Source organism: Echinops telfairi, unplaced genomic scaffold, assembly GCF_000313985.2.
Source record: "Echinops telfairi isolate 266 unplaced genomic scaffold, ASM31398v2 ScPeMD7_53;HRSCAF=182, whole genome shotgun sequence".
NCBI lineage: Eukaryota > Metazoa > Chordata > Mammalia > Afrosoricida > Tenrecidae > Echinops > Echinops telfairi.
The window spans coordinates 5,759,550-5,771,969 of NW_022103951.1; the positions used below are offsets into that span (position 1 = coordinate 5,759,550).

At 42.8% G+C, this 12,420-nt stretch overlaps 1 protein-coding gene across 1 annotated transcript in view; it reads right to left on the reverse strand.

The window, feature by feature from the left end:
• The window catches only part of PHEX (phosphate regulating endopeptidase homolog X-linked), a 228,764-nt gene that overhangs the window by 86,643 nt on the left and 129,701 nt on the right, over positions 1-12,420 (reverse strand). The window contains exon 13 of the mRNA XM_004709915.3: positions 2,107-2,184. Within this exon, the coding sequence (XP_004709972.1) occupies positions 2,107-2,184 (78 nt within the window). The remainder of the gene's footprint in view (positions 1-2,106; positions 2,185-12,420) is intronic.

Sequence of the window (12,420 nt, forward strand, 5' to 3'; positions counted from 1 at the left end):
ATGTATGGATTGTGATAAGAATTGTACAAGCCCCCAATAAAATGATTACAAAAAAAGAATCTTGTGTTTAATGGCTTAAGTGCAGGCTCTGGAGAGACAAAGAAACATACCCAACATGGATCTTGTTTGGCATCTGGTTTCTTGTCCCACAAGGCGGGGCTTTCTGTGAGTCCTTATATTTGGGGCACTCAGTTGACACGGCAATAGCAGCCTACAAAACTTAATCAACTGAATGGTGCGTGAACCCTCAATGTACCTGCTTTGATCAAACCTTTGAACTATAGCATCGGTTCAAGATTTGAAGGACACAGGCACTGTGCAAGCTAATTCCTAACGACTTCCCCAAACAAAATCATCTACTATTAGAAGTGTCAATGGAGGATGTCATGGCGAACACTTATATTATGTTTACTGGATGCGAGGGTTCTCACTAATGCGATTTACTCTTCACAGCAGCCCTGTGAGGAGATAAAGGTGTGCTTTCTGATGGTCTTAGGCGACCCCTGTGAAAGGGTCGTTCGACCCCCATAGGGGTCGCGACCCACAGGTTAAGACTGCTGTCCTAGGTGCTTGCTTTGACATTTGTGAAATCTCATCTCATTTTACCAACAACACTAAGACTTGGTTATTGCAATCTCTAGTATACAAATAACCAAAGGAAAACTCATTGGCATTCAGTAGCTTGCCCAAGGTCAAACGAGTAAGTGGAAAAGGCAGAATGCAGACCTGGGCCTGTGACTCCTAAAAGCCTGTGTTCTTACCCACTTGAAAATATGTGTTCCCCTCCTCTCGTCTCCCTTCCCAGCCAGCTCTGATGAAATCACCGCCACTAAATCGCCAAAAACTAATTCATCTGTTTCTCCAGCAGAGCTGCCTGGCAAGGACTCTGCAGAACGCCTTCTTGAAGGGTGACCTTCCAGAACCCAGATTTCAATCCTGGTGCCGCTAACTGTGTGGCAGTGGGCAAAACCACTCCACTTCTGTAAGTCTCTACCTCCTCTCCTGCACTCTGGAGATACCACCACCAACTTCCCAGGATTGCTGTGGGGATTAAAAGGTCATGCACAGCACTGTGGCAAGTGTCTCGGTATTCTTAATGATCATGATAACCATGGGACTTCTCAGCATCACCAAAACAGCATGCAGTGAGCCTGGGAAAGCGGTAGAGCCCAGTCATTTTCTTCCATGGAAACTGGATCAATATTTTGGAAGGCCATAGCCTGGATACCAGTGGAGGAACTTTCTAATTAAAGGTTTTCTCTCACTTTTGAATTGTACTGTAAAATTCCAATGCTCATCTACAATGCTCATATTTGCTTTCACATATGCAACTTGTAGAACCACGCTTTCAGGAAAAAGCTACACCTCAGAATCACAGTTATTTAAAGAATTCCCTATGACCACTTTTTCAAGAAAATCTAATGAATGGTAAAATGAAGCTGTAGTGAAGATGAAAAATTCTTTACCAGCCTTATTTAAAAGCAAATAAAGAACGATGCAATGAAAAGAGCTTGTAATGAGTACTAGAAAATACATGCCCAAAATATTGGAATAAAAAAATAATTATTACTTTTTGCCCCATCAGTGGCTACTGCAAATGCATAGTCCAACTCACAGTAAATTATTGTCATATATATGTGTGTGTGTATATATATATATATACATATACACACACACACTTAATTTGCCAAGACACTCATAACATTTAATGAAGTTAACTCCTAGCAGGCAAATTTATTACGATTCATTTCATATGAATGAAGCAAATGAAGATTATTGAACAAACAGGATGCTTTTTGCCCACTAACTGCCAAATACTCCATTTGCTTAATTCTTGCCTTTATGACCAGATTCAACTGAATGTAAGGCCTTGGCTTCATGGTGCTCACTTTGCTCTGCTTTCTTTCTGACACTTCCTTTCTTTGGAATCTGCTGTCAATCTTGTGATATGCTTGGCACAGTCAAGCTCCTATCTGGCCAAGGGATGAATCAAACTTGGTGCTTTTGGCACTACCAAGTTTAATGACTTGGACTTGGGTTTGCTGAAAGGCACACAGCCAGTAAAATTTGCTAGGGGCGGGGGATATAGGAAAATTTAGCACTTACTGCTTTGAGGTCTTCATTAACATAAGTATCATTCATTATAAACTCAGGATAACCGACTTTTGCCAAAACAGCTCTTGCCTATAAAAAGAAAAGAAAAACAATAATATCACAGTTAAATCATCAATAATCATAAGCTGTACAGATGCAACCTTCCTCCAGAAACCCTGTTGACTAAATATCAACTATACACAAGCCACTGTGAAGAGGTGAAACATTTTAAGTCAGTCTCTGCCCTCAATATGCTAAAAATGTAATTAAATAAGTAAAATAACTATATACTAGATCATTGACAGCTTTACTAGGAATAAAAATATTGCTATTCAAGTCCAGAGCAATGACCAATGCTTTAGCTTCATGGAGTTGAGTAGTAGATAATAGTTAGGATTTCAACATATAGAGCGGAGAGGAAGGGCATTCCAGTAAAGGAGCAAAAGCAGGAGGACAAGCAGGTGGCTAGTTGGGTGGTGTTAGACTAGACTTACAAAGCAAAGGAAGGCAGGGAGCAGAAAAGATTGCAGGATCATTAGCTTGGAAGACACAGGGTTTCCTGACTGTCATGTTAATTAGTAGATATTTTATTTTACAAATAAAAGAGTGCTAAATATTTCTTAAAAAGCAGGGGAAAAACTCACTCACTCACTGACTCACTCTCACTCACTCAATGTCTGACTCACGGACTCTCACTCATTCACCGTCTCATTCACTCACTGCCTCACTCTCACTCTCTCACTGCCAAGAAAAGAAGAAAAAAAAGCAGGGAAAAAAGTGTGATCGTTAGGTTTGGTGTCAACTTGGCTGGGTCAGGATTCTCAGTGGTCTGGCAGTTAAAGCCTAGTAATCTTCCCTTAGGGGACCCAACAATGTTATCAACTCCATGATAGGATCTACTGTGTGTAGCCAAGCAGTTGTAAGAAGATTAGGGTAGAATGCAACCACCTCTGCTCAGGTCACAGCCTTGATGCAATGGAAAAGTGGTTTCCTGGGGGTGGGGGGTGGCCTACTCCCTATATAAACCGACACTGTGGAAAAGCTTGTTGGGGTTTTTTGGCCGAGTCTGAGTCCTACATCTCACTTGTTGACCTTTGACTCCTTGGACTTGAGCTAACTTTCTGCCATATTGCCTTGCCAATCTTGAGCCATCAGTAGCCTGCCATCTGACCTGCCAATCTTAGATTCATTGGCTTCCCACAGTCACAAGCCTGACCTGCTAACCTTGAATGTACCCGCCTCTTCAAACTGTGGTCCCCACCAATCCTGGGTTCATTAGCCCCTGAAGCTGCATGAGTCAGGAGAAGCCTCCAGCTTCACCTCTGACCCACAGACTTGAAATTAGACTGGACTTGGCCATTTCTACAACGGTGTGATCCATTTCTTTGATATAAATGTGTGTGTGCGTGCACAGTGGTTAAGCACTCAGTTGCTCACCAAATAAATTAAGTCACTATTGAGCCCCTGCCATAGAAATTCTGGTTCCACAGCCTAAAATATTGACCATCTGGCCCTTCCTGAAAATGTGGGGGGGCTTTAGGTATCAAGAGCCTTCAAGTCAGGGACTGGCAAGCTAGGGCCCTGGGTCAAATCTTGGCCACTACTACCTCTTTTTATAAATGAAGTGTTATTGGAACACAATCACACCCATGATTTCCCTATTAAATACGGCTGCTTTTAGGAGCCCTGCAGGTGCAAGGTTAAAACTCTAGACTGCGAACAGACTGATAGCCACTTTGAACCCACCACCCACTCCTCAGGCAGCCTACTGCTATGCAGATTACAGCCTGAGAAACCCTAGGTCCTAGAGAGAGTCACTCAGACTTGGCTGCAGCTCCATAGACGGGGCTGTGGGTTTGATTAAGTGAAGTAACTTTTGCACTACATGGCGGCGAGTGGAGCCATTACCACAGAAACCCTAAGGTCTACAAAGCTTCAAATATTTACTATCGTGAGGCTTCCTTAACAATGTTCAGAACTCCCTGCTCTAGAGAAACATGAGTTTTCACTTGAAATTTTCCTCACTCCCCTCCCTAGATTCTGGGTTTCACAAAAACACTGGAACCACTCCAGGGGGCAGGCAAGGTCTGCTCTGACCTAGACCTCTTTCTCACGTCACTGCGTCCCTCCCCAGCATCCAGGGCCTGTTGTTTCCTCCAGGCTAGCACTGTGGGCCTTTGGTGACCTGCCCCAGGGCTTGCAAGAGCAGTTAACCTGTGCTCAAAACCTGCCACCCCTACCACTCCAGGCAGCCCAGAGTGCACACAAGGCCTCTTCTCCACATCTGCTTCCATGAGAGACCCAGCATAAGCCACGAGGCCACTTCCGACCTACTGGTTTTATTCCTGGGAAGCAAAATCCATAAGGACCTTTGCACACTGCTCTGAGTAACGCCCCTCCCCCCTTTAGTCCCTTTCCATTTTCGCCGCTCAGGAAATAAATGGAATAAGATAGGACATTTTCCTTATCTTCCTTGAGATAATTAACATATTAAATATCAGCCCTGACTTGAAACTCCAAACTCAGAGCGGATTTTGCAAGGGCGGTAGGACACAGTCGTACTGGGCTTTGCTGTTCCAGAGATTCCACTGTAGCACAGATCAAATTCTGCCTCCCCATCCCGGGGTGTTACACACAATGAAAGCCTGATGCGACCCAGAGAGCAGGTAACTAGAGGTTACAACTCTCCCCACACCAGATACCCTTCCTATGTCCAGATGTTACCTTGTTCTGAGCCCGTTCTGTTATTGCCCTTCGTTGTATTTCATTCCTTGCTGGATTTTCTCAGCTTACCACAAGTCACACACCTAATTATAGACTATACAGAGCTTCACAGAGCCCCCCGCCCCCACCAAGAGGAAAATATATGAGCTGAGTCATCTGCAACCATTTTCTGAACTCTGGTCTTTCTGGAGCAGACTGGTGAATGATGCACTGCTTTCTCAGCCTCTCTGGGACCCTGAGTGCATTACGGACTTTCACAGAAGCCGTCACCTTCTGCACTCTATGCACAGGTCACCGCGTCCGTTTATATTATTTATTTAGCATCATCGTGTCTTGAAGGGAACGAGAACGGCAAGAAACAAAAAGCATTCCTATTCCTCACCCAAGGGCACGTGGAGAAAACAAAGTCCTAATAACAACATTGCCAACATCAGAGTAGAATACTCCTTCTTCCCAACATGTGGTAACCACGCATTCTTCTATTGAAATGCAACCACTCCTTCGGTGAAATACCAAAACAAAAACCAAACCCACTGGCATCAAGTCGATTCGGATCCCAAACTGTTCATTTTATTGGAGCGGCCATCCTCCTCGTTTCTCCCACAGAGCGGTTAGTGGGTTTGAATCACCAACCTGGCAGTTAGCTGCCTAAACCCATAGCAGCCTAACCCATAGCTAGTGTCAATTCCATGTCATCCTGCCCCCATACCCTGTCTTTCTCCGAGAAGCTTATGAAGTCCATCTCCCAAAGTCCTTTGGGGATATAACTCCAGGATCGTCTCTTTTATTGGCAATTGGTAGCTGTAAGCAGTCACAAGGGCATTTGCAGACAGCAGATCCTGGGCTGTGCCACCAGCTTCCAGGCACCCTCCTGAGACTAGCCCTTCAATGTGCCAGAAGTAAAGATCACTGGCAGCCTTTGCTCTTCTCTCGCTAGCCCTCCAATGGTGGTATATGCCTCGAAATTCCCTACATTAGACTTCTTCTGCACTTACTTTCCTTAGAAGGGCATGGGATCTATTGATCCCGCCCCCCCTTTTAAGGTAAATAATAACTTCACTTTTAAACTTTTTCAAAATGGAAGAAGGCACTTTGGAGGCTTGCTGGCTTCTTGAAGGCAAAGTATGAGCGAGGCAGACCTGAAATCACTTACCCCAGTGGTTATGGGGGCAAGAAAGAAAGGCAATTCCCCTTGAAAATACTGAGTGTAATCAGTATGTGAGGGGCTTCAAAAAGTTTGTGGGGAAAATGGAATTAAAGAATGAAAAAATTTCCACAAACTTTTCAAAGCTTCCTTGAATAACGGACTGCACACTATAGACTACCATCAATATTTCCTATCCTTCTTGCGGCAGATCAAAAATACCAGATTTTTCCATATCCAGAACAGAGGTTTCCACACTTTATTCACACAGGCACCTGGTGGGCAGCTGCAACCGGACCTCTGTCTTGCAGCCCGGCTATGTACAGGTTAGCTGGGTCAACTGATTATGGGCAACGTAGTTCATTTTCATTTTTCTGAAGCAAAGTGTCCATTGTCTATCCAACATTCAGTCTGCTTTGTTCTCTATAATGACCTATGTTCCGCTCAGGCATGACAGTGGAAGCAACATCAAAAAAAAAACCAAAACAGACACCTGGCTGCATTGCCCAGCCTCCTTTACAGTTGAAGTTGGCGATGGGATGAGATTTGGGCCGATGTAAATAAAAGTACTGTTGCACTTGCAGGTCTCCTCAATAAAAGAGGAAAGAAACATTCTACTGTGATTTCTGCCTTTAGTCCAGGGTTTCTCAACATCAACACAACTGACATTTGGGGCCAGACAATGAATTCTTCATCATGGGGTGGAGGCTTTGTTCTGACAATTGTAGGATGTTCAGAAGCATCTTTGGCTTCTACCCACTAGATGCCAGTACCAAGCAAGCCCTCTCCAGCTGTTGACAACCCAAAATTGCCCATAACCCCTGGAAGCAAACCTGCCCAAGGGAGACTAATTGCCTTAAGTCTTTCTTCTTCCTGCCTTCCTGGAATGCGGACAAGGCCACACATGCAAGGCAGAATACCACATGCTAAATACCACATGCTAAAGATGCAAGTATCAAAAACTGATAGCATCTGGAGCCCACCATGTCAGGCCTGATGGTCTCTGTTCCCTCCGTGATATAAAACAATCCCCTTGTGTTTGTTTGAGACATTACAGGTCATATTTTCATGAGTTGTAACCAAATGTAATCCTCACATAGTCTCCTCTTCATCCAATGGAAATTGAAAGACAAAAAAAATACATCTTTCCTATGGTTGACTGACTGTGAAGATTCAAGGTGAGCTAGCATGTAAAACTTTGTGTGTCTGGTCCACCAAAGCCACCCCCACCCCCCACCCCCGGCTGCCAAAATAAATGGAACCCATTGCTGTCAAGTTAAATTCAACTCATAGCAGCCCTACAGGACACAGAACTGCCCCATAGACTTTCAGAGACTATGAATGTTTCATGAAAGCAGACTTGCCTGCCACAGCTTTCTCCCTGGGAGGAGCTGATGGGTTCAACCTAGAACTTCAGGTGAGCAATCAAGTGCTTAATTACTGCTACATCAGGACTGTCACCTAGTTCCATCTGTTTTCGATTCCGTGGACAAAATAGCAACGCGACCTCTGAAGGTTTAGACTTTAGAGTAATGACTGTATGGTTGTCTAGAGCAGTGGTTCTCAGCCTTCCCAATGCCACGACCCTTTAATACAGTTCCTCATGTTGTGGTGACCCTCAGCCATAAAATTATTTTTGTTGCTACTTCATAACTGGCATTTTGCTATTGTGATGAATCGGGCAACCCCTGTGAAAGGGTCGTTTTGACCCCCAAAGGGGTCGTGACCCACAGGTTGAGAACCGCGGATCTAAAGGATTTTTCAAGGCAGTCTGGACCAGATTATATTCCTAAATACCTGAAGGACACTGTGGAATCAAATCGCTGTCTTTATCATATGTCCTGGTCAGGGACCCACAGTTGGAGTGTTGGAAGCGGCTTGTGATGAATGGGGGTGCAGGTGTGTCCTTTCGATTCCTGGTGCACGGTGGAAGATTTTGTGAGCAAAGCCGGACTCTGAGCATGAGCCAAGAGAGCCCAGGCTAGTCATCTCCCCTCCAAAAAGAGACAGGACTCGCTTGAGGGCAGCTATTGGCAGGCATATGCAAATGAGCACAAGAAAAGACTCCCAGAGCTTACTGTAGAGGAAAGCCAAGGTTAGTTTCTGTTTTCTTCTTTGTCCTTCCTGTTCCTCTTCTCCCACTTCCCAGGCCTTGTGTGTTCAGACCACTTACCATCCACTCATACCCAAATGGACCTTTCCTTGACAATACGCGGTCCTCCAACATCATCTGCCCCCTTACTCCTCCTTCCATCAAACGGGTGTTTCCTCAAAGCAGCCAATCCCTTAGTTATCATTGGGGCCTCAAACGAAGTCACTTATATTTTATTACGAATAATAGCCATCTAATCTATTAGCTGTAGAGAGTTTCACAATAAAAGAGTAATTCATTAACCAATAGGAAATTCAATCACAAGGAAGGTGTTTGTAGCCGAGAGAAACTTCTTTCTGATCCTATTTCCAGGCACTTACAGCCTATTTCACTTATCCACCACTGTGACACCTTCCCTCCTCCCCCCCACAAACAGAGAACACAGTGCCAGGCACAAAGCAAATGACCAATAAACAAAAAACTAAGACAAAGCCATTGCCATCAAGTTGATTCCAATTCATAGCAATCCAATAAGGGAGGGGAGGACTGGTCCTGAAGTTTCTGAGACCGTAAATCTTTATGAGTGCACAGACTCCTCTTTCTCCTATGGAGTGGCTGGTGGTTTGGAATTACTGACCGTTCAATTAGCATCTCAATGCTATCCCACAATATGACCAGGATGCTCTTAGTGATACGCCATATATGTTAGTACACAAGAAACAGTATTTCCTAACCCCACTCTGATCAATATTATTGGTAGTATCTGGAAATACAAGAGTTTTTAGTCCAACATGTGCTCAAAGCTTTCATTCAATGCTCCTTGCATCACAACAGGTATTCAATCGTAACTGATCTTACCATAAGGGGTGGGGGGAAAAGATGGGGAAAAAGATACTTGAATGAAAATTGTGTTTGTGAAAACCTATGGAACTTTCTGGAAAAGAGAGCAATGTTCTTAGGTTCAAGACTGTCCTTTGTGTTATTTGTTGTTCTTGGGTTCCATCGAGTCAGCTCCAATTCACAGTAACCAGCCCTACATACAATGGAACGAACCTCTGCTAAGGGGCAGAAAAGCATATCAGATGGGCCATGGCATCAATATATTTTTATTTAAAAATAGAGGAAAAATATTTTCAGACAATTCACCACTGTCTCCAACATCAATTTTCCCTATCCGTTGGTTAAAAATGTAGATAAGTTCGCTTCTACTAACAAGAATGTGGATAATAAAGGAACTGGGAAAGTTGGCTTACCCAGATCAGTAGTTACAAAACTTTTCCTATAAAATGCCAGAGAGTAAATATTTTCAATTTCGTGGGACCTAAAGTCTCTGTCACACCTACTTAACTCAGTCCTTGTAGGACAAAAGCAGCCATAGACACGGACTAAGCAGATACCGGTGGCTCTCTTCTAACAACACTTTATTTATGAGCTCTAAATTTTTAATCTCAGAATTTTCAAGTAAAATATACTCTCCTTTTTTTTAACTATTTCAAAATGTAAAATACATTCTTAGTTTGTCTGTCACACACACACACACACACACACACACACACACACACACACGACCAAATATGGCCCCTGAGCCATAAGCTGACATAGGTAATTCACTGAGAGGAAAAGGTTCACTGATCCATGGTGAATAGTAAGGGGCGGGGTTTGTTCGGCTCTTTGCTATGACTAATAGTAGTACATGCAACAAATCTTGGTTACTTGGGACCTTATTCCTCACAGGAACATCTTAGGGCAGTGGCTCTCAACCTGTGGGTCGCGACCCCTTTGGGGGTTAAATGACCCTTTCACATCTTTCTGATGGTCTTAGGAAACGACCTCTATTCGTCTCCAGGCGAGTCTGCACACATGCAGATACACCCACTTACGAGTACTGGCGTGAAGACTGTTACCCATGCTACAAGACAACATTTCATTTATTTGTCCTTAGAAATAAATATTTCACAATATATAATTACATATTGTTTTGTGATTCATCACTATGCTTTAATTATGTGCAATTTGTAACATAGAAAATACATCCTGCATATCAGCTATTTACATGATGATTCATAACAGTAGCAAAATTACAGTTATGAAGCAGCATTGAAAATAATTTTATGGTTGGGGGTCACCACCACATGAGGAACTGTATTAAAGGGTCACAGCATTAGGAAGGTTGAGAACCACTGGCTTAGGGCAACAACTTTCAAAAACACAATTTCTGTGGAGACCACAAAGAGTCCAAAAAATAAAAGACTATTACTCTCATGGAGAGATGTTTATAACTATTCACAAATGAACTCGGAAAGACAAAGAACGTTGACATCTTCGAATGCAACATAATTCCAACTCAAGTCATTCTACCGTACCAGAATTTTCCACAAGAAACACTGTAACTTGATAATGGTGGGGGTGGGGTGGGGAGGAAGGGAAGGCAGACTCAAATAGAGCTGTGTGCTCTGAAACAGCACACCATTTTTACACAGATGACCAAACGTATTGACAGATTGGTTAGGTTCACTGCTTTACTTCGAGATGTTCAAAGCCATTTAGTATTCAGCTGATCTACAGCAAGCAAGAGGGAAAGCTCATTTGTTTTCATCCCCACTGATTTGGTTGGCTATTTAGAAGAGTCAGGTAAATTTTCAAATGTCTTGCATGTATTACATCAAAGGGGTCACTTTAATCACTTAATTAAACAGCTTTGTTTTTCAGTCTACCTAGTAATGTGTCTTAGCATATTTTTAATTCATTTAACCAATATAAGAAATAAAATCGAACTCATGATCAACTGCCCTTTTACAAGAAATTTATAGGGCAATTTTCTTAAAGGTTTTGATGCCTTTGAAAGCTTCAGTCAGGCTTAACTACACCAAGGCCTCATTTTTCTGGTGAATTCTGTAATAACTATTAAACGCCAATCAAAATTCTGAGTTTTCAGTCACCAGAAGTTCATGAAAATGTACACAGATTAGTCTATCCTTCAAAACAATAGCAGTTTCCATGATGTCACACAAATAATTGACTAGTGGAGAAGCCTTGCTAAAGACGTTATCCTAAGCAGAGCTAATGGTATTGATGAAAATTAGCCTGGGTAACAGGCTTTAATATCCATTTGGGGTTATCAAGAGCCCACAAATAATAACAATGCTATTATCTGACAAATCAAATTTTATCCTCTCAATAAGAACGGCACTGGTGGATTATGAGTCTTCAAATTGTTCAATTCTGCAAATCGTTGCTGGGTATGGTTCACAAGTGGATACATCCGGTTGGGGGTGCATCCTCATCAGGAGGCTGTGTAAGTGGCCTCATGAACCAAAGAGCTTTGGTTCATGACACAGCTCTGATTCTACAAGAGCTGGAGCACAGGAGAGCTCTGTTTCTAGGCTGTCCATCCTCTACTCTGCATGAATAACGCCTAGTATAGCATACAGTCACCATTACCAGTCAACACAAACACCTTTGGAAAGCCATGTTCCAAGATATAAGGCAGCACCATCCCTCTGCTCTCCTGAAAACACAAACTCTATGTATTTAAAAGGTGAGATGCTTCCCCGGGTGGCAAAAAGAAATTGTTCAGGCACAGGTCAATCATCAGTCAGCCATATTAACACTAACCATTTTACCTCAGTACCTTTGTTCCTCTGTCTTGGGTGAGCACTGCACCGGAACACAGTTCAAGAAATAACTCAACATTTGGGGGATATATTAAGTAGATAGAACAGATGTCAGCAAGACAATTAAACTCCGCAAACTATGCCATGATTAATCCACCAAACAACACACTTATCCTCCTGGGGATAGGGACTATATTACCTTGAAGATAGAGACCAGGCTCCTTTCATTTCCTTTAAAACAGCAGAGTGGCTAGATCATATAAGTTAAGACAAAAAGCAATGTCTTTTATTACCTTCAATTACATCTAGTAAACTCCTCACAAAGATTTTGCAAATAGAACAGCTGCTAGACCTGCTCAAATGAATATTCTAAGCCTCAATGAGCTAAATCCATTTGTCCAGACAGAGCCAAGATGATAAAAAACCAAGAGCCAGAATCCTGTATTGTATTTAGGATTTTTATATGCGCCAAAGTAAATTTTATTTTTCTCTATCGCACACATCCAGTTCTACATCAGAGGTCAGCACACTACAGCCCACAGACCCAAACCAGCCCACCACGGTCAAGCAGCTGCAACAGAGACCATATAGCTCACACCAAGCCTAAAATATTTACTCTATGACCCTCTGTAGAAAAAGTTTCCTGACTCCTCCTCTATGTAATAAAGCAACCTCTATATAACAGTTTCCAAATTTCTCAAAATTACTAGTTCTACGATATGAAGGGGAAAACGAAAGACAAAGGTTAATCT